The 20,339-nt window shown below is 45.3% G+C and overlaps 1 protein-coding gene across 2 annotated transcripts in view; it reads right to left on the bottom strand.

Moving 5' to 3' along the window:
- The window catches only part of Sv2c (synaptic vesicle glycoprotein 2C), a 188,261-nt gene that overhangs the window by 8,112 nt on the left and 159,810 nt on the right, over positions 1-20,339 (bottom strand). For both annotated transcript variants that reach the window (XM_005356459.3, XM_026783699.1), the window contains exons 10-12: positions 17,332-17,465; positions 15,628-15,831; positions 15,037-15,196 (exon numbers count right to left, since the gene is read on the bottom strand). In XM_005356459.3, the coding sequence (XP_005356516.1) occupies positions 15,037-15,196; positions 15,628-15,831; positions 17,332-17,465 (498 nt within the window). The remainder of the gene's footprint in view (positions 1-15,036; positions 15,197-15,627; positions 15,832-17,331; positions 17,466-20,339) is intronic.

Here is a 20,339-nt window from a genome sequence, read left to right as displayed (position 1 = left end):
TTTTATTTATTTATTTTTATTTTTATTTATTTATTTTTGTTTTTCAAGACAGGGTTTCTCTGTGGTTTTGGAGCCGGTCCTGGAACTAGCTCTTGTAGACCAGGCTGGTCTCGAACTCACAGAGATCCGCCTGCCTCTGCCTCCCGAGTGCTGGGATTAAAGGCGTGCGCCACCACCGCCCAGCTAGATTTTATTTTTTATACTCATTTATCTTTCATTCATTCATGTAGTGTGTATGTTCACGTGTGTTAAGATGAGCAGGGCAGGCTTACCATGAAGTACATGTGGCCATCAGAGACCTGTGGGAATCAGTTACTGTTGAACCTGTAATCCTCCTGTCTGAGCCTCCTGAGAATTGGGATTCTAAGTATTTGCTGCCAGGTCAGTATAATGAGCTAGATTTTTTAAACAATTAAGTCAATTGAATTTTCAGGAATAATGGAGGTGTGTTCTCCTCTCTGAGGTACCAAGAAGGAGAAGTGCCAGACTTTCATCCCTAATGCTGTTGGTAGCAGGAAGAACGCAAAGACAGTCTAAGCATCCCTAATGTGGCGTGGATGGGACCCTAACTGTTTCAGATGAGAGTCTGGAATATGTGTGTGGACATTCCTAGTTGAACACCTTTCATCCAGGAGTTTGAAATCCCAGGTGCCTTCCAACCTGAAAACTATGAGCACACTGGCTTTCCCATTAGTCATGTCCATGGTAAGCTAATGTGGAGGGCGGGCAGAGAAAGAAAGGCAGATGTAGGAACTCTCTGGCCAGCCTAGCCAAAATGGTGAGCTTCTGGTTCAATCATAGCCCCTGCGTCCAAAAGTCAAAAATAAAAAAGGAAAGAAAGAAAGCAGGGGAGTATGAAGAAAGGTGACACCCAATGTCCTCCGTGTGTCTACGGACTTGAACATAACACACGCACATCCCCTACATCTCTCTCTCTCTCTCTCTCTCTCTCTCTCTCTCTCTCTCTCTCTCTCTCTCTCTCTCACACACACACACACACACACATTCATGTTTTCATCAGAATTCTCTGTGGAGACAGATCTGAGGAAATGCTACAGAGATTGCTGTGGACCTTAAGATCTTGTCTGGTTTTTGTTAGCATTTAAGACACTCAGGCACATAAGGTTTTCCCTCTTCTCTCTTCTCATTCTGTCCCTTTCCCCCCGCCCCCCCCCCCACCTTTTCTCAATTCTTTCTCCCCTTTCTCCCTCTGGGAATTGAACCCAGTGCCTCAGACCCACTAAGCCAGTCCTATCAATCACCTAGCTCCACCCTCACTCCTGACATGTATACTCTTTGGAATACAAAAATCTTCATCTGTTTAGTATTCATGTGTTGGGTGGTTTTCTGTGTCCTAGGCAGGAAACTTGAATTCTGCTGGTGATTTTGTCTCCCGCTGACATTGAGAGCATGTGAGTTTCCCTCTGACATTCTACCGGTTCCTTGTGTTTTGGCCTCTCACTGAGTGTTGGCAGTTATTAGAAGCAGACTAAATGTACAGCAATTTTAGGATTCTTTTCCTTTTAACCCACAGAGGAAGCTGAGCCTTATGTACTGCAGAATGAAGTGGTTGGTATAGACTGTGTGCCTGTGACCAATTTGTCAGTCTGTAAGTGTGGGGCTTCCTTTGACAACCACTCACCATAGCACATACAGCCGTGAGATTTTCTTCAGTGTGTGTTTTCAGAACCTGAAAAGTGGATTGCGGCTCCTATGGAGCCAGTCACCTGCTCCTCCCCTGAAAAGAAACCCATATCCCTAATCCCTTCACTCCTGAGCTCAGGAGCCCAGACTGGGTGCTAAGGTACTTTACCAATGAGTTTGCTGGCTCACACACATCTAAAAAGGAGCAGCAAGCAACAAAAACACGTCCAAAATAAGAAGAGAGGACTCCTGCATGCTCAATGCCCACCTGACCTAAAGTACAGGTGTAGAGAGAACAAGGGTTTCCTGTCTTTTCTCACCCGGCCATCACCCAAAAGGAAGAGGGATATGGTGTGCTGCCTCTCTGCTAACACCACCCTCTGCATGCCTCTCCAGCCAGACCTGTTCTCAGTCATTGCTTAGACACATTGTTAACACAGCAGTTCTTATCCAATACAAACACGGTCCTTTCAGAAGCCAGGTCCCCATTCTATCCAGGTGCCTTGATGGACTAGCATTAACTAACGTCATCTTTAATGGAGGCTCACCATCAACACCCGACTCACTCTGGGTGTTGGTTCTCCTATAGGGATTGACAAATAGATGATGACCTTTGCCACACAGTATGGCAGCACTCAGAAGACTGGTTCTATTGCCCTAAAAATCTGAGTGTCACCTGTTCATCCTGCTCCCTCCCAAGCCCCCCAAGCCCCGGCTCGTCTTGGTCCTTGTTTGACAAACTGTCATGAACTGTCACATTCATCTCCTGCTGTTCAGATAAAGTACATCCTGCCAGGGAAAACAGCTAGAATGTGTGTGACGCTGATAAGAAAAAGGAAAACATCCCCCTGCCATGATGAAGTCTTGGACACCAAAGCTTCAGAATGACCCATGTAGGATTTACTTCTAGACTAGAGGAACCATGTATCACCAAGCCATGACCCTCTGCTGTGACCCAAAACAGGGTATAAAATGCAGAGGGCTGTCCCTTCACATCACTGTAACTGGAATTGGGAACCGGATGACTTCCGGAGATGGGTGGCAGGGATGATTTTGGCACTGGGAGCATCTGGTCCCCAAGGGTTCTAGTGGAGATGATCAAATCCTTATTTCCTAACAATCTCCATCTTCGTTCCCCTAGCCGAGGCAATGCTTCAGGAGAAAATTCAGTGTCAGCATTCAAGAAATCGTGCCTGCCCTTCTCTGGGAGCATAAATTATTCCTTCAGCTATCTGCAGCTGGAGACTAGGATGCTTGATGCATCCGAGGCCCAGCTGTGTCAGGAAAACCGTCCCCAAAGCAAGTCTTCCTAGGGGTTATCTCTGCAGTACAGCTTCCACTCATTTCATCTCTGCTTCTCCCTAAAGCAAGGGCATTGCTTCTGCCTGACATCTCACGCTTACGACGTCCCTTGAGGGCGAAGGACTTGAAGCTCAAGGAGCTCTGCTTGACTTCTTAGCAGCAGATTGGCCCCCGGATTCTTTCTCAAACCAAGATGTTTTTCTGCCTCTTCTGACCCAGCAAGCATCAAAAGCAGAGAGAGAACTCTCTCCTTCTCTAAGCCCTGCCCTCTGCACTTCTTTCCTGCCAGAACTGGTTCCCTTTTACTGCTTGCACACATCTTTAACACATAAATCCTTTCCCTACGCTAACCACATTCCCCATTCTATCCAGGTGCTCTCCCCCAAGGAGAAACGTGGCTGCTTCTTTGGAGGATTTCACCATCGAGTGGGTTCTAGTTTATCTACATTGCTTTATGATTCATTTAGCTAAATTTTATTGTATTATTTTATAATGTATGGACACTTGGATGCAACAAGGAAGCCAGGAGAGCGTGTCTAAACCTTTGGAACTAGAGTTAAGGCCATTGTAAACTATGTGTTGGGCCCTAGGAATCAAAGCCGGGTTCTCTGGAAGAGCAGCTGGTGCTCTTACTGCTGAGCCATCTCTCCAGCCCCATTCTGTGTCTTAATTGAGGAGATTGTGGCTCCATTGTGGACGGAGGGGGACTAGCACTGTGCTAACAGTCAGCTCCTTTCTTCGTGCTTTGGTGCAGAGGGCTGCTTATGTTTCAGATGAAAGGAAGACAGTGAAGGACTGCAGGACTTCGGGCCACGTCTAGCATGCTTCAGGTTCCAGGGTTAGCCCTGGTTTTAACATGCTAAACGCCCGCCCCACCTACTGATGAAATTACCAGGGAAAAAGTAATTGATGCACTCCGCCAAGGTCTGGGATAGTGGAGTGCAGGCTCTGTTCACAGATGTCACCGGCTAAAAGGGAAAGGGAAGCCTTCTAGGCTGAGCTTTTTCCTGCCAGTCCAGGGAAATGATCCATAGACGTTATAAAAAGAATATTCAAGACTCAGCATGGGGCATCTGGGAAAGTACAGGCTGTGCTTAAATCAAGGCTACATTTTGATGTAAGCATTCATCTGAAAACACACAAGGATTTCATTTGTGTCAGAAACAATACTGTGAACAAGGGCTAGTTTCCCAGGTCAATGCCAGAGCTATTTTGACACTGAACCTGCTCGATTTCACAAACTATAATGCTAACTGGCCTAAACACCCTGGAGTATTTGTTAAGCAATTTATCTTAGGTGCACGCACACACACACCTATGTACATATTCTCCTATGCATTTATTTTTATTAATTTAATATCACTCATTAAGTACTTCTTTATTTCATTTGTCTATGTACAAGGCTAGTCTTGAACTCTCCATCTTCCTGCTTTTGTCTTTGAGTGCCGAGATCACAGGTGTGCATCATCATGCCAGGTATCAAGCAACTGAGCATCTCTTACATGCCAAGCACTGTCCTATGTGGCTCTGAGCACAGAACTGAAGGCTCCCTTTTTGCTGAAGCCGGTGAGGACAGATGGTGACAACACACACACACCATGTACAAACTTTAAAAAATGCCATTGGCATAAGGGCCCAGGCAGACGGTGAGGAATGTCTGACTTGGGGTGGGTGCAAACAGGGGAGATGTCCCGGAAGGGATGCACGAGAACAAGGCCAGCCTCGCTGGGACAGCTGGAGGTCTTCCGGTGAAGGAGGACATGAGGACAGGGGACTCTCTTTCTCACACCCCTCATTTGCTTTATCTCGTGGTACCTATTCAGTCCACCTTACCACACCCCCAAAGACTTCTTTAATGTCAAATGGGCTATCTCTCTCCAGCCCTAAGCTCATGTTTCCTGCCTTTGTACACAGCTGTTGCCAACCTAGGGTTAGGATGGCCGACTGACTGACGTAAGGTATGTGGTCAGGTATGAACTCTCCACTCCCTGATACCATTTAAACTTGAGCGTACTTTGGAGCTTTTCAAACAGCCATGCCACCAGGATGTGGTGGCACATGCCTATAAGCCCAGCACAAGGCTATAAGCCCAGCACAAGGGAAGCAGAGGCAGAGGAACTGCAAGATTAGGGCAGCCTGGGCTACACAACAAATGCAGGACCAGCCTGAGCTACATAAGTGATTTCCTATTTCAAAGCAGAAACATAAAACAAAACACAACTACAACGACAAAGGCTACACTCGCAGGGGTTCTGATTTTATTGCTCCCTTGGGGTTTAGGCACTGGTACTTTTCAGAAATTCTATGACCACAAGGTGTGTCCAGGACTGAGAACATTGTTACTTTCCCAGGGATGTTTACATTTGAAAAATGACTTAGATGTACTATTAAACAATAAAGGAAACTAACTATGAAAGAAAACATGCATCGCTCCTCCCCTTTGCCAGCAAATCATTTTTTCTCTCCCTTTGCCCTGTTTCCAGCCATACAAATTATCACAGACAAAGCTTTTATACAATTGATCTTCCTTTTTAAAAGTCACTGGTATGAGGCTTTGTCTCATGTTGTTTGTGTTTGAATGTAGCACGTAACCATCATTTCTCTCTCTGTGCCTTTGGCTAGGGAGGCTTTCAAGTGTGGGGTAACACCGATGATTCTGCAGCTAACACTCTCAGATACACAGCAGACTTTGTGTTCTCTAGGGAGCACCAGGCAGTATAGAGCTGCCAGGAAAAGCGCTGGGGATGCTGCTTAGTGAAGACTGGGAGCTCGTGTCTATGAGAGGGGAGAGATGAGTGAGAACTGAGAGGAAAGGGCTCCTCCTGGTTAGGGTAGCCTGTGCTACAGTGTATTGTGATCGCCCCCACCAGAGCCTTCCAACCTTCCCACTTTGTTTTGTTTGTTTGGTTTGGTTTGGTTTGGTTTTTTTGAGACAAGGTCTCTCTCGCTCTCTCTGTAGCACAGGCTATCCTGCAGCAAACCTGCCACAGCTTCAGAGTTTGAGGACTCCAAGCCAGAAGATATCACACCGGCTCCTGTTGCCATTCAGCCTGCTTTCCACATATCATAACTAGCTTATTCTACCATGCACAGCCAGCTTCTCCCTAACTCAGTGTCTGCTCTCTCCTAGCTCCTCAGGGTTGCTTTCTTGAGGCTTCTGCCTACCCACTGCTCTCTCACACTTGCCTGCTACAACCCTGGGCATTTCACGACACAGAGTTAGCTGGGCTAGGCTAGCTGCATCTGGCGGGGGCTGCACAGCCCTTGCAGCTGCTCATTGTGAACCCTTCTCAAGGGCACGAGGACGCCTGTGATACTTGGAGAATGAACAATTTCCTGAATGCTTCCAAGTATGTTAGAAGTAGATTTTTGAAGCATTCAAATGGGCAATTTTGGACATTTCAATGGGTATTAGTTGGACGATGTTTGTGTATTGTTTCTCGCAGAGAAAATCATCAGTCTGTATTCTCAAGTCAGGAGGCTAGGTTCAGTTGCTTCTTCTTTGTTTCTGTATGAGTGGTGGAGATTAAACTCTGGTACATGTGAGTCAGGACTCTACTGCTGAACTACATACTTGTCCTTGCTCTGCTTTCTGATATTTTATGGAGAATATGTGTCTTACTGAGACAGGTAGCATCTTCCTCAATGAGGCTACATGTCAGCCTGAACCCCCCTCAACCTGTTTTCCTCACTCCCTCAGGTGGAAGAGAAAGTTCCCCATAAGCTGTGGGCTGAGCAGACTCCCTAGGCTCAAGGTGGCTGTCCATCTCCTTCCAAAGTCCCTCCCAACTCAAGAGGCTTCTTGTTGCTTGCACCTGCCGAAATAAAATATTACCGTGAAACCTAGGAAATAATGAGAGCCTTTGTGTCTTATCACTGCATCCGATAAACCTGGCTAGGAAGTGTGGGCCTGGGCCAGGGGGAGGAAGAGCAGAATGACCAAGAATGCTGGGTAGCAAATGGAGGTTCATCCGAGGTCAAGAGCCACTCACGCTGCTGTGCAGCCTAGCAACCCACGGATTTCTGGTTTGTTTTGTTTTGCTTTGGATTTGAGGGTTTTGTTGTTGTTGCTGCTGCTATTGTTCTGATCACTAAATCATCCAGACTGACCTTGAACTCACTCTGTAGCCTCAGCAGTTCTCAGCTTTCAACCTCCGATTTCAGTCTTCCAAGTCCTGGGACTACAGGCATGTGCCACCAACCCTGCTGGCTCCAGGAAAGCTTCCCGCACACAGACCCCAGATCTGTGCCTTTGAGACCTGTCCCTCCTGAGAGGGCAGGGACCTACGCCTGTCACCTGTCTTGAAATGGCACTCCTGAATATGACATCTGGGGTCGAGACTAAGGTACCCTGGACAAGTTACTTTCATGTCTGGGTCTCATTCTCTCCTCTGAGGATGAGGTAGGAAGACTTACTCTTGCAGAACACTGGGTAAAGTTAACATGTGAAATACTCAGCCCAGCACCTCATTTGCTGTCCAGGTCACAGATAAGAAAAACAAGGCCCTGTAAGGCAACGGGACCTGTCCCCATTGTTCAACTGATTTCTAACAAAACCTGCACCTGGGTGCTGAAGATCTTTCTTTCCTCCACATATAGTGGTAGTTTGAAAGAAAATGGCTCTAAAGGGAGTGGCACTATTCAGAGGCGTGGTCTTGTTGGAGGAAGTGTGTCATTGTGGAGGCAAGCTTTGCGGTTTCATGTATGCTCAAGATACCGCCCAGTGACTCAGACCACTTCCTGTTGCCTGCACGATGTAGGACTCTCAGCTACCTCTCCAGCACCATGTCTGACTGCATGCTGCCTTATTTTCCATCATGAAGGCAATGGACCTAAACCTCCGAACTCTGAGAGAGCCTTCCCAATAGAATGATTTCCTTTATAAGAGTTTTCACAGCAACAGAAACCCTAAGACAGAAGTTGGTACCAGGACTGGGGTACTGCTGTGATGGAGCCTACCTAACTTTTGTTTGAAGGTGTATGAACCTTGGGACTGTGGAAAAGAAGAGCGGTTGAATGCTTTAAGCACGGCTTAACAGGCCATCCTAGAAGGAACATGGAGTATCAATGATGCGGAGAGTGATTTGAACTGTGGGGGGCCTGGCTCAAGAGGCTTCAGAGGAGAAGAATGTTAATATGTGGCCTGGAGATCATTCTTGTCATACTTCAGTGAGCAATGTGGCTATCTTTTGTCCCTGTCTGAAGAGTTTGCCTCAGGCAAAAGTGAAGTGTTTTCGATTAATTTTATTGGCAGAAGAGATCTCAAAACAACCTAGTAAGACTCTGCCATATGGTTATTAGTGTTAACTCTAATTAAGATATATAATGAAAAGGAGAAAGAAAATGTAAAATTTGAGGAGCACCAGAAAGTGGAAGGAAGCTAAGTCCTGTGTTCAAGGAGATAAACAGATTAAAAAATGGAATAAGGGGCTGGAGATATGGCTCAGAGGTTAAGAGCATTGGTTGCTTTCCAGAAGTCCTGAGTTCAATTTCCAGCACAGCCATCTGTAATGAGATCTGGTGCCCTCTTCTGGAGTGAAGGCATTCATGCAGGCAGAACACTGTATACGGAATAAATAAATGTTAAAAAAGAAAGAGAAAGAAAGAAAGGAAGGAAGGAAGGAAGGAAGGAAGAAAGAAAGGAAGGAAGAAAGAAAGAAAGAAAGGGAATGAAGGGAGTGGTGACCTTAGGGCAAAATCCTACTCAGCTAAATTTCCAACTTGTGAAAAGGAATTAAAGAAAATCTTAGAGCCAGGCGTGGCCTTTAATCCCAGGACTTAGAAGGCACAGACTAACAGATCTCTGAATCTGAGGTCACCCTGGTCTACAGAGCAAGTCCCAAAAGAGACAAGCTAAGGCAATGAAGGAAATCTTCAAAAACAGAAAGCTGGTGAAGATTTAATTGAAAGATCTCTGCGTTCAAGGCCAGCCTGGTCCACAGAGCAAGCAGGACAGCCAAGCTCAAGCAGTGAAGAAAACTATTGAAAACACAAAGCGGGTGGAGATAACTGGACAAGGGAGCCACGCTCCAGCTTCAGCAAGCACGAGACCTTGGCACCTTCGACCCTGTGGTTTGGACTTGGGAGTAAAAGAAGAAAGGGGCTATGGAATTTGCCTCTGTGATTTAGGAAAGTTGTTGAGGCCAGGCATGTGTCAACAGTGTCTCTGAATGAAGGCCTAGGGAGGCCGTGCTCCCCATCATAAGGATAATGGCTAAACCTCTGACCTGCAAGCAAACCTTCCCAGTTAGATATTTTGCTTTATAAGAGTTGCTGTGGTCATGGTGTCTCTTCACAGCAATAGAAACCCTAACTAGGACACGGCCGGTGCAGTGGCAAGAGCAGGAACGCATCCCCTGTGTGAGGGAGGAAGCTGACAACCACAGATGCAGAGATCAAGGACAGTGGCATCAGTGGAACAGCGACACTGAGGGGTCAGTGGAGAAAGTCAACCAAACTGGTGTAAGTGGCTTACTTCAGAAGTGAGGGAGCTTGGCCTCAGGCATGGGGGAACACTATAGTCTATTTCCAGGTAAATTTTACAAAGCTTATTTCCTTCTCTTTTTGTATGAGTTTTGTTTGTTTGTTTTCTGAGACAGAGTCTATGTAACCTAGGCTGGCCATGAACTTGTGCTCCTCCCCCACTTTGACTTCTAAGCTCTGGTATATGGACCACTCAAGATGTGTATCTCTTTCATTCAGGGAATGAGGAAGACAAAGTCCTATTCTTAAGAAACCAATTCTTTAGTTAGCATCATATAGTAAACAGTAAACTAATGTCCCATTGTCATGTGCTCAATGGTGTGGTTCACTGAGGAACAGCACAGCATCGAAAGAAGTCAGTGGGCAGGCAAGAATTGCAGTAGGTGCATCATTCTAGACGCTGGCATGGGGAGGATGGGTTTTCATTGGTGATATGAGCAGGGCTTAAGACATGCAGCTGATTGGAAAGAATGCCCTGCCCTCAGCACAACGGGCAGTCAGGCATCTCCTAAGTCCAGCAGACTCAAACAAGTGACGTGGTACTCTTGGTGTGACTCCAGGTCCTAGAGCACACATGCTTGATGAGCTTACAAGCCGGTGGTTGTGCTGTCACTCCATCATGGTGTCTGTGGCCTTTTCATGCCAGGACTTGTTCAGTATCCGGAGCAGAGAGAGGTGACTCCCCAGAGCTCACGCACCGGCTCGATGGCTGCTTCCCCCATTTGCTTCTCATCCATCCCATTTCCACGCAGCAGGATCTGCTGGTCTCTGCTGTGGTAGTGAGACTGTGGTAAAGGCAGTGTGTGCTCCCATCCCCTCACGCTCCCCAGAGATGGGTTTTGCTGCATAGCTCAAGCTGGCCTGGAATTTGTATGCAGCCCATGACCTAAAATTTGCAGTCCCAATCCTCTTGCCTCAGTTTCCCTAGTGCTGGGATTATAGACACAGGCCACCATGCTCGCTCTCCCATGCTACGTTTAACTGCCAGAGACGAAAAGAACCTGACTTGTCTGATCAATGCCGAAATGTAAATATACGGAAAAATGCAAACAGATATATTGAGACGATACGGCACGCAGAGAAAAGTCAACCAGGAATGCATAAGTTGGTTAGGTAGCTCAAAGAGTCCTTCATATCTAATAAATAAATAAATAACAGGGCATTATAGACCAGCAGAGGATGGGGGGACAGAGAGAATGCTGCAGTAGAAAGACCCACTGAGGCACAGGCTGCCTGAATGGTTTCCCTACAGGCACCCATGGTCAGTAAGGATGAGGGTTACCTGTTGGCTGTGGGAATGAAATGAAAACACCTGTCTGAACTGGAACAGTCCTGAGGGGAGGGAGTCAGGGGTTTAACTCTGGCCGGTGGTTTGAGTTAGCCCACTGAGATCGAGAAAAATCCCACAGACCTGGGTGACTGACAGCAGCGACCATCAGTACCAGCAGAGGTTAATATATGTAAGCTGCCAAGGTTTTCCTTTCAAGCCTTTTCCGGGGTCATAGCTGAACTATGCACACGTGAGAGCACAGGAAAGAGGAGGCTGGGACGGATCTGTACTCTGAAGACAGGCCTGCTCAGGGACTGTGTGAGGCCAGATGACGTCATCTCCCAGGTGTGGTTCCTGATCTGAGCTCCAGGGAGGGAAAGGCTGAAGGACTAGGAAGTGTGAGCAGAGGAACTCTGCCATGGCCGGCCACATGGTGGCAGCAGAAAGCCACTGACTAGATGAAAGACATGCTGACCAAAAAAAAAAAAAAGTGCCGGAGCACACAATGCCACATGGCTACTCTTAGGACTTGAGAGAAGTTCACAGTTTTGACAAGAAGAGGGATTAAGAAGAGAAGGTGAGGATGGGGACATTCAAATGTGGATATGTCCAGTTCAGCCCCTTCTCTAGCTGATGCCTTCTCCTCATACTCTTGGGGCCTTGTCACCTGTGCCATGAAAGCTCTCTTCCAAAGTACCTACTCAAATGTCACCTTACGGGATCTACATCTCCTTGGAGCCTGCTATTGCAGCTACAGCCTTCCTCCATCCCATCGTCCTCCATGCCCCTGGGTAGTTTTGTTTTTCTCTACAGCACTCAGCACCAGCTGATATTCTATGTCTACTTACCTAGTAGTTTATTGATTGCTTTTTCCCAACCAGAGTGTAGGCTCCATCAAGCCTAGGCTTGCTGTCTGACCACTACTGGAGCCCAGTGACTGAAACCACTCTGGCCCATGATATGCATCCCCTAAGTGTCTGTTGGATCAATTTGTCAGTGGCTCTATCCCCAGTTGAGGTATCTTTTTGCTTCCCACGTACATATTCAAATGCCCAATGGACAGCTCCATGAAGCCACGGCAATTCAACCTCCTCTAATGGAACTCATTATCTCCCTGACTCCAGTCGGAATGCTCTGCTCCTCCAGAGTGTCCCTGCTTCAACACAGTACAACCTCCGGTCAGCTGTGCAAGCAGAAACAGGAGCCTCCCTTTGACAACTTCTTTCCCTCATTCGAATATATAACCAATTATACAGTTTTCTGATCTTTTTTCCTAAGTATCCATCAACATGTGGGATTCTGACTTCTCCTTTTTCTCATCTACATTTTCTTCAGATTACATCTTCCTCTTTGGAGTGCAAGTAAGATTCCTGCCTCCTCTCTGGGCATTAGCATGAACTCCCAACCCAAGGCTGATTTTGTCTTTCCCCTCTTATTGTCCTCAGGGCATGATCAATGGGTTCATCTCTGTGACTGAGTTTCTGCTGAATTTTGCTAGCTCTCTTCCTTGCTGTGGGATAATCCTGTACACTGTGAATATACACCACTCTCATTGGCTAATAAAAACTTGACAGGCTGGCAGCCAGGCAAACAGTATAGGTGGGACAGCCAGACGGAGAATGGTGGGAAGAAGTGCACAGTCAGAAGAGTTGCCAGCCAGACAGAGAACAAGTCGGACACACAAAATAGGATAGATGTGAAAGCCACGAGCTTCGGGGCAGCACATAGATTAATGGAAACGGGTTAACTTGTAAGAGCTAGTTAGTAACAAGCCTGAGCTAAGGGCGGAGCATTTATAACTTATATTAAGTCTCCGAGTCAGTTATTTGGGAAGCAGCTGCAGGACAGGAAAACCCTGCCTACACAGCCTTCCAGGGCTTTTCAGGTGGCATTTCTCAGACTACCCCGCTCTTCCCATCTTCCTACTCTTTAAAGAAACCCTCCCTGACACAGCAACCACCATGTCCTTTCCTCCCAGTGACCCAACCAGACCACACTGTAAATGTATACACAGGTAACTGTGCATGTAACTGACAAGCACCTGTCCTCCATGGAGAGGAAACGTCACGCAGGGCTTACCCAGTTCTTGTACATTCAATCCCTTCCTGCCCTCTTCTGTCCTGGAGGACTAAGTGAGCATATGCAGCAAGCTCACCTTCTCTTTATTTGGTCTTTCACCTTTCCAATGACACAATGAGGCAGGCTGGTCACAGGAAAGGTCTGCCCGATGCTTGAGTTTTTCTTTTTTCCTTTTAAAGCCAGTGCCCCTCCCCAAGAGAATGCTCATCATGTATCTTCCTATGAGTTATATGGCCAGTTGATTTAATCTAAAATTCCATCAAACTCAGACAATGCAAAACAAATGGGAGGGAGTCTCTTACAACCTTGTAAGAGGGCATGATTTAAAAAGTAGGAGTTAATGCCCAATTTTGTGGGTCCAGTTTTCATAATGAGATGCTGATGAAGGAAAACTCAGTGTATTCACTATAGGTTGGCTGGGTCAAGGGGATGTTGTATGTAGATTTTCAATGCCTAAGGAACATGATTGAGAGATTATTAAGAATATGAATAACAATGTTCTTGTGTTTGGGATGTTCTATAGGAAGTTGGTCATATGGGCACCAATACAGGTGTTATAAGCCAGGAAAGATGTAAAGATGTTCCTTAGTAAAAGATTCGTGAGTCTGCTTTGTACAGGATAAGCCTAGGGGTGGTTAATAAGTGAGAGGATGAAGTCAGAGGGATGACATAGGATCAGTAACGAATCAAGACTGCAAATGTCTCAGTGTAGTTCTTTTGCGGGGAGGGCTCCCTTTCTTTTCAAAAGCTACAGAATAGTTCAGTGCAGACGACTTTCAAGGCGATAAAACATGGGAATTTTGCATGAAATAAAAGATGGCATAAGGCATATATTCCAGCTCATGCCAAATGGCAAAACTTAATATAATTGTCAGCTGCTGAGGTTCTACCCAGCCCTCTCTGATATGATGCCCAAAGTATCCATGTCTACTGGGGAAACCTTCTTCTTAAAAAGAGTGTGGGGGGGATGCTGGAGAGATAGCTCAGTGGTTAAAGGCCCTGGTTGTTCTTCCAAAGGATCTGGGTTCAATTCCCAGCACCCACATGACAGCTCACACCTGTCTGTCACTCCAGTTCCAGGAAATCTGGCATGTTCACATAGAAATAAATGCAGGCAAAACACCAATGCAAATATAAATAAATCTTTAAAAAAAAAGGTGTGCACCCATGTGTGAGTGTAAGTGTGCGTGTGTGCGTGTGTGTGTATGCACAAATATGAGTAAGCTACAGTACACTGTGGAGTCAGAGGACAACCTCAGGCGGTGTTCCTTCTTTCCGCCTTGTTTGAGACAGAGTATCTAGGTTTCTCCCTGCAACATGCACCAGGCTGGCTGGCCTGTAAGTTTCTGGGGATTCTCCCATTTTTCCCTCCCATCTCAAGCACTGGGATTTCAGATGGGTGTTACTGTGCTTAGATTTCTTTGTGCGCTTTCTAGGTCTTTCACACTTGGCATAGCAAGTGCTTTACCCATTAAACCACCTCTCCAACCTCCTTCTTATAATTATCAATATATCAGGCTTTCTTCCAACAGACTAGGAAGATCGAGAGACACCTTCTACCTCTCTATAGTTGCTAGTACAGGTACCTGCAAATCTAAGGCAGTGACCCTCACAGACTGATAAGTACCCAAAATGAAGGCCAAGACAGGCTATTAAACTCTAATGTTCACTGTGACATTACAGCTCAATGTTATTATTAGCCAACATGTTAAATCACAGACAGAATTACATTTCTGTAATGTCTCATTAACTCTTGCTAGGAATCTTTTTAAAAGATACAAGCAAAATCTATAAGTTCATAAGCTAGGTATTTTGTGGATTTTCACTGCCTTGTGAGAGACAGTTTGCAAATCTCTGTAATGACTTTTTGGAGTAGGATTCCTCTCTCTACACTATGAATACGTTGTTACCACTGGTTAATAACGAAGCTACTTTGGCCTATGACAGGGCAGAACATAGCAAGGTGGGAAATCCAAGCAGAGCTAGAAGAGGAAAGAAGGCTGAGTCAGAAAGACATCATGTAGCTGCCAAAGGAGGACACCCAGAACCTCACTGGGAGGCCACAGTCACATGATGATACACAGATTAATAGAGACGAGTTAACTTAAGATGTAAGAGCTAGTCAGGAATATGCCTACGCCATTGGCCAATCAGTGTTGTAATTAACATAGTTTCTGTGTGATTATTCGGGTCTGGGCATCCAGGAAATCACACGCATTCTCTGTTTACAACCCTTCAGTGGTCCCGCGCCAGCCTACCTCCGGTCTGTGGGATACAGTTCCACAGTGACCACGTCGAGAGAATTCCATGCTGAGATGGTCAGCCCATTGTACAGACACAGCATGCCTATCATCATTGATTCACTGGTGCCAAACCACAGGAAGAAGCAGCTGATCCCTGAGAGCACCATGGAGCCACCTGCCAACAGAGGACAAAAGATCAACTGTTTCCTGTCATCCCAGTAAAGCAAGGACCTGTGGGTCTTGGAGTGCTTTCAAGCAGACAGTTCCATGGGGAAGCTGTAGACTGGGCTCAATAGGACTGAAGTTCAAGGGTATCCACCTGTTTGAATGTGACATTTACCAAAGGCCATCATTCCTTACTCATCTACTTAAGTGGAAAAATACACACTAGTTACACATAATGAGTGTTTCAGTCTGTAACTCATGGGGGTTGCTTATATGAAATGTAACTAGACATGGTTTTTACTACAGGTCAGTCATAACGACAAAGGTCTAAGGGATTTCCTATGGACATGCATTCTAAAGGGACAGGGAACAAGGTGGGACACAGGTTCTCTCTAGATCACAGGGGCAGCTATTTTTCTTTCCAGGAATACATGCACACACCTAGCATGGTTAAACGCCCAATTCTGTCCATCAGCAGAGCAGACACTATATTGCCTGGCAACACTGCCAACGTCCCAAGAAAGTTGACAAAATAAATCCAGTAGGCGCTATAGTCATCATCAAAAGTAATCTGGCATCCCGTCTTGTTGTGAAGAAATGAGCAGTTTTGAAATTCACTGTCGATGAACTTATATGGCTCAAAATCTGTAGGAACAACAACAAATAAAATCTATCAAGCTCTTGCCAGTCACAAGTGACAGATCTGGGTGGCAGCAGAAAGCCCACTGAGAGTTCAGCATAGAATCACAGTACTGCCAGCTCCTTGATGATCCCAAGGCTGAATGAGGCTGGCTAGACTTTTTGTGTCTCCTTGCTGGAGCATGAGAGCTAGTCTGGGACCTCACATTACAAAGTAGCAGTATGGAGCTCTCCATTGTTGTATAAGGAACTGAATTAACTAAAGTTTCAAGTTATCTCCATTCCCTATGGTTGGCCTTTGCTTACACCTTTACAATATTACTTTACATTTACCATGTTACATAAAGACCAAAGTCTTTAATAGTAATAAGTCCTATATAATGTGATTATAAAACAATTTGTCTTCAATTATACATAGGCTGACCTACCTCATCACTATCATTTTTAGGGGTTCTGAGGCACACAGAAGGAATAGGACTCTCTTTTGAGTCCTTGAAGCGGCGTTTATAATTTAAGGTCTATGTAAGACAAATTCACAGAAGAATGAAGGTCAGTCTCCAGGGAAGGTCACCAGCATCCCTTCTTTGCATCTTACTGTTGTTATTGTTGAACTTATTTCTCCAAGAAGGATTTTACATGTTGCTAGGTTCTGCTAAGGGAGCTCAGGTCAAAACCATCACCTTCCTTGCTGAGTTTACCCTCCACTCCCTCAAAACCGCTGGTCTTATGGGGTCAATTGGGTTAGAAGACAACACTCTGCCTTATTCTTATTGGAGTGGGGCAGAACTGACTCCTGACTGAGCGCCAAAAGGCAGGACTGCTCACAGGGAAGACATTCATTCATCTTCCTTCAGTGTTGGTATGTGATTCTAGACAAACATGTAGGAAAGGGAAGGCATGGACACTACTGTCACATGGACCAGGGCTCCAAGGTTAGTTGTAAATAAGGTTACTAGGTCATTTACTGTGACCATATCATTTAGCTTTTCTAAGCCTCGAGAATTGGGAAAACCGTCTGAGATTGCGAGTGTCTGATGACCTAGACCGGATTGTACACTTCCTTTATTTTTCTGGGAAGTTTCTGGAACTCGATTTCACACTTGGGGCTAAAGCATTCTAAGTTACTGAGTACAGCCACACACTGCCACCTCTGTGAACCGGAGAGCTAGACAGGTTTACTTAAGCAAGAACCAATTGTGAAATCAAGATTATCAAAACAAATAAACCCACAGGTTAATTCTTTGCTTTAAGAATTAATTATTCCCCCAGAGGCTATTTTCTTATTTTGTCAGCTTTGAAGGTAGCCTCTATATTAAATCCAAGAAAGCTAAACAATACCAGCTTGCTTTTGATTCAACCTGCTATGGGAAAATCATTCATTCACACTTAAATCTCCACTTCTCAAGCTTCTGGCCCCAATGTCACATGATTACGACATTTCTGCCAAGACAGAGGCCCTTTGAAGGCTCCCTGCTGCCGCTGTAAGTAGAGTAAGCTATACATTACCCGTGTTCTCAAAAAGGGTATCAATAAATGTGCAGTTCCTGAAGTAGGTGTTGACTGAGGTCACGTCGTCAAAGGTGCAGGACTTAAACACTGAATCTTTGAAAGTTACAGACTTGAACTTGACTCCGAGGAATCTGTACACACACACAAACACAAATGAATTGACTTTTATCTCCTCGAATTCAAAGCCAAGTCAATGGACTTAGATCTATGGTACCCTGCTATGACCATCTGTAAGTTATAGAGGGCACCTTGGTTTTCTAGGCATGTTACTTTTGGTCTTGGGGATATGATTTTTGGCCATACCATTGTTCAATATTATTTCCTGTCAAGAGAATCAATGACACTTGAGTTCTTTGGATTTTCACAATGATGGCAAAAGTCTTGAGAGCTGGAACTGTGGCTCTGGACTGTTGGGTTTTCATCACTATCCTCTCCCCAGATATTTTTGAAAAGTCTCCATTGAGACTTGTGAATCTCACTTGAAGATGTGCTAATATCTGAACATTATATTTTTACCTATATTTATATATTATAGCCATAGAGATTAGACCTAGGAACTTGCACATGCTAGACAAGTGTTCTACGACTGAGTTATATCCCTAGCCCTCCAAGTTTTTTATAAAGTCCATTTCCTAAGTTTAAAACCTTACAGGGCCAAGCATGGAAGTTCTGCTTCTTCGTGGGAGGGATGGCTGACCAGGATGAAAAAATGTACACTTATTTCCAGGAGTCTTTTCCTTCTCATAGTCAAAGATATTCCTTGAGCCAAATCAAAATACAAGAGCTCTGCTGAAACATGCAGAACGATGAAATGGGGTCAGATACATTTTTAAGGTACTACAATGGGGACTTTGATAATGGGCTCAAAAGAAAAAGGAACTTAATATTGTAAAAGAGCCTATGCGTCATAGAAATGGACTCGCTGGAGCCACGGATGAGTGTGTATCAGTGAGCCTGATACCTTTCTTAGAGACTTGGTGTATTCCTAGCAAGCCAAGAGAGGGGAATGCTTGTTGCCCCACCCTTAGCAGAGAAGGAGACTAACCCTTAGTGTGAGCTGACCCAAACCAACCCACTCTGTGCTGAGTACACTCAAAAGTCTATTTGCATCCGCATGCCCAGTTGCATTTCTCAACTGAAAATGTACTGTGGCCTCACAGACCAACCACCTTCCCATTCCCCACTCCAGGAGCCACACTGAAAGCTGTTAGGTGTGCTGACGGAGGCTGAAAGGGTTGTGAAGGTCGAAACTCTTAAAATAAGCCTGAATCTGGAAAGGGGAAGCAATTTAAACACGTGACACACACAGGGCATTCCTGGTGTGACATTCAAATGGTTGGAGAAGGGAATGGTAAGCCTCTCCCCACTACCTCATGTTGTCTAGGGACTTAAAGAGGCCTCTGGACTCTCCCACAACAGCTTGCATACAGAAAGGAAAGCTCCCTAGGTATCCGGGCAGGCCATCCAGAGGGTGTTCTGGGTCAGGGTGTAGAGGGTTCCCACTGGGGAACACACAGGGAAACTGTCTTTTAAAAGCCAGTCAGCAGCAGGAGTTCAAATTTCTTTTGAAAGACAAAAAACCTTTTGTCTATCTTCTAAAAGAAATCTTTCAAATTCAAAATATATGTTTGTAAGGTTTTTTTTTTTTTTCATTTGGGGATCCTAACAAATCCTCCCTATGTGTGTGCGTGCTTGTTTGTGTGCATGAGGGAATGTGGGCACGCGGATGTCAAGGCATAAGTGTGGAGGATGGAGGAAAACCCCTGGCACTGTTTTAACTCTTCCACCTTGTTGGAATAGGTCTTCTTGGTTTTCACTGTACATAGCCCAGGCTAGCTGGCCAGTGAGAGTCCAGAGGTTTTTCTGTCTTCATCCCCATCTCTCCAAAAGAATATTGGGATTATAATGTGCGTGCAATAGTGTCTGGCTTTTTTTGTGGATCAATCAGGCTTTCGTGGTAATGACTTTAAACACTGAGTCATCTCCCCAGCCTGGGATTTGGACTTCTGAGACAGATTTTGTGGATGGAGCCCAGGCTAGCCTCAACCTCACAGTCTTTCTGCCTCTGCCTTCCAAGAGTTGGGTGACAGGTGTGTGCCATCACATCTGGCTCAAGGATTTTACAGTAGAATGGTTAAAATTATTAATTATAATATAATCATTACACTGAACATTAACAAATGAGACATCCAGTTTAGAATGTTAAAAAATATTACTAAAATTATGACTGTCTCAGATACAAACACTATTTAAAAATATCCCCTTTTCCTGTTGTTGTTGTTGTTCTGAAACACCGTATTATGTGGTACATACTATGCTACGAGGGGTGCTGGGTTCAAGCTCATTGCTTCCTGGCTCCCCACCCCTAGGGTTGGGATTACAGGCACCATCGCACCCGCTGTATCTTAGAAATTTCTAATGGCAACATTTTTAAAATCCAATATTTCTCCCACAGTCACAGAATTTGATGCTCAAGGTTCTCAGAAATGCACATGACATGCAGCCTATCAGTGGTTCAGGTGGGTGACTGAGGCCGTGAGCAGGGCTCTCCCTGTGATGTATGTCTCCTAGCGTGATGGTCCCCATTCATTCGAGTGGTGTGCGTTCTTCTTTCAATTTCATAAATCTCATTATTGAAAAACTCGTTATAAACAAAGCCATTATACACCCCTGAAAAGATGATTGGGCTTCTTACTAGACTGCTAATTAGAATAATGATCCCCCCACCATATGGGCAAGTATCCATTATCTAGGGCACAAGCATTTCACAAGTCTTTCTCATCTCAATGACCAGGATTTTGCCTGGGGCAATTTTGGTTATCTTGGAATTTTAAAAAAAAATTCAAAATTCGGCCCAGTGGTGGTGGTGCACACCTTTAATCCCAGCACTCGGGAGGCAGAGGCAGGTAGATCTCTGTGAGTTCGAGGCCAGCATGGTCTACAAGAGCTAGTTCCAGGACAGGCTCCAAAGCTACAGAGAAACCCTGTCTTGAAAAACCAAAAAA

The sequence above is a fragment of the Microtus ochrogaster genome, chromosome 19, assembly GCF_000317375.1.
Source record: "Microtus ochrogaster isolate Prairie Vole_2 chromosome 19, MicOch1.0, whole genome shotgun sequence".
In the NCBI taxonomy this organism is placed as follows: Eukaryota; Metazoa; Chordata; class Mammalia; order Rodentia; family Cricetidae; genus Microtus; species Microtus ochrogaster.
The sequence above is the reverse complement of the archived record's forward strand: the minus strand, read 5'-3'. Positions and strand labels throughout refer to the sequence as shown.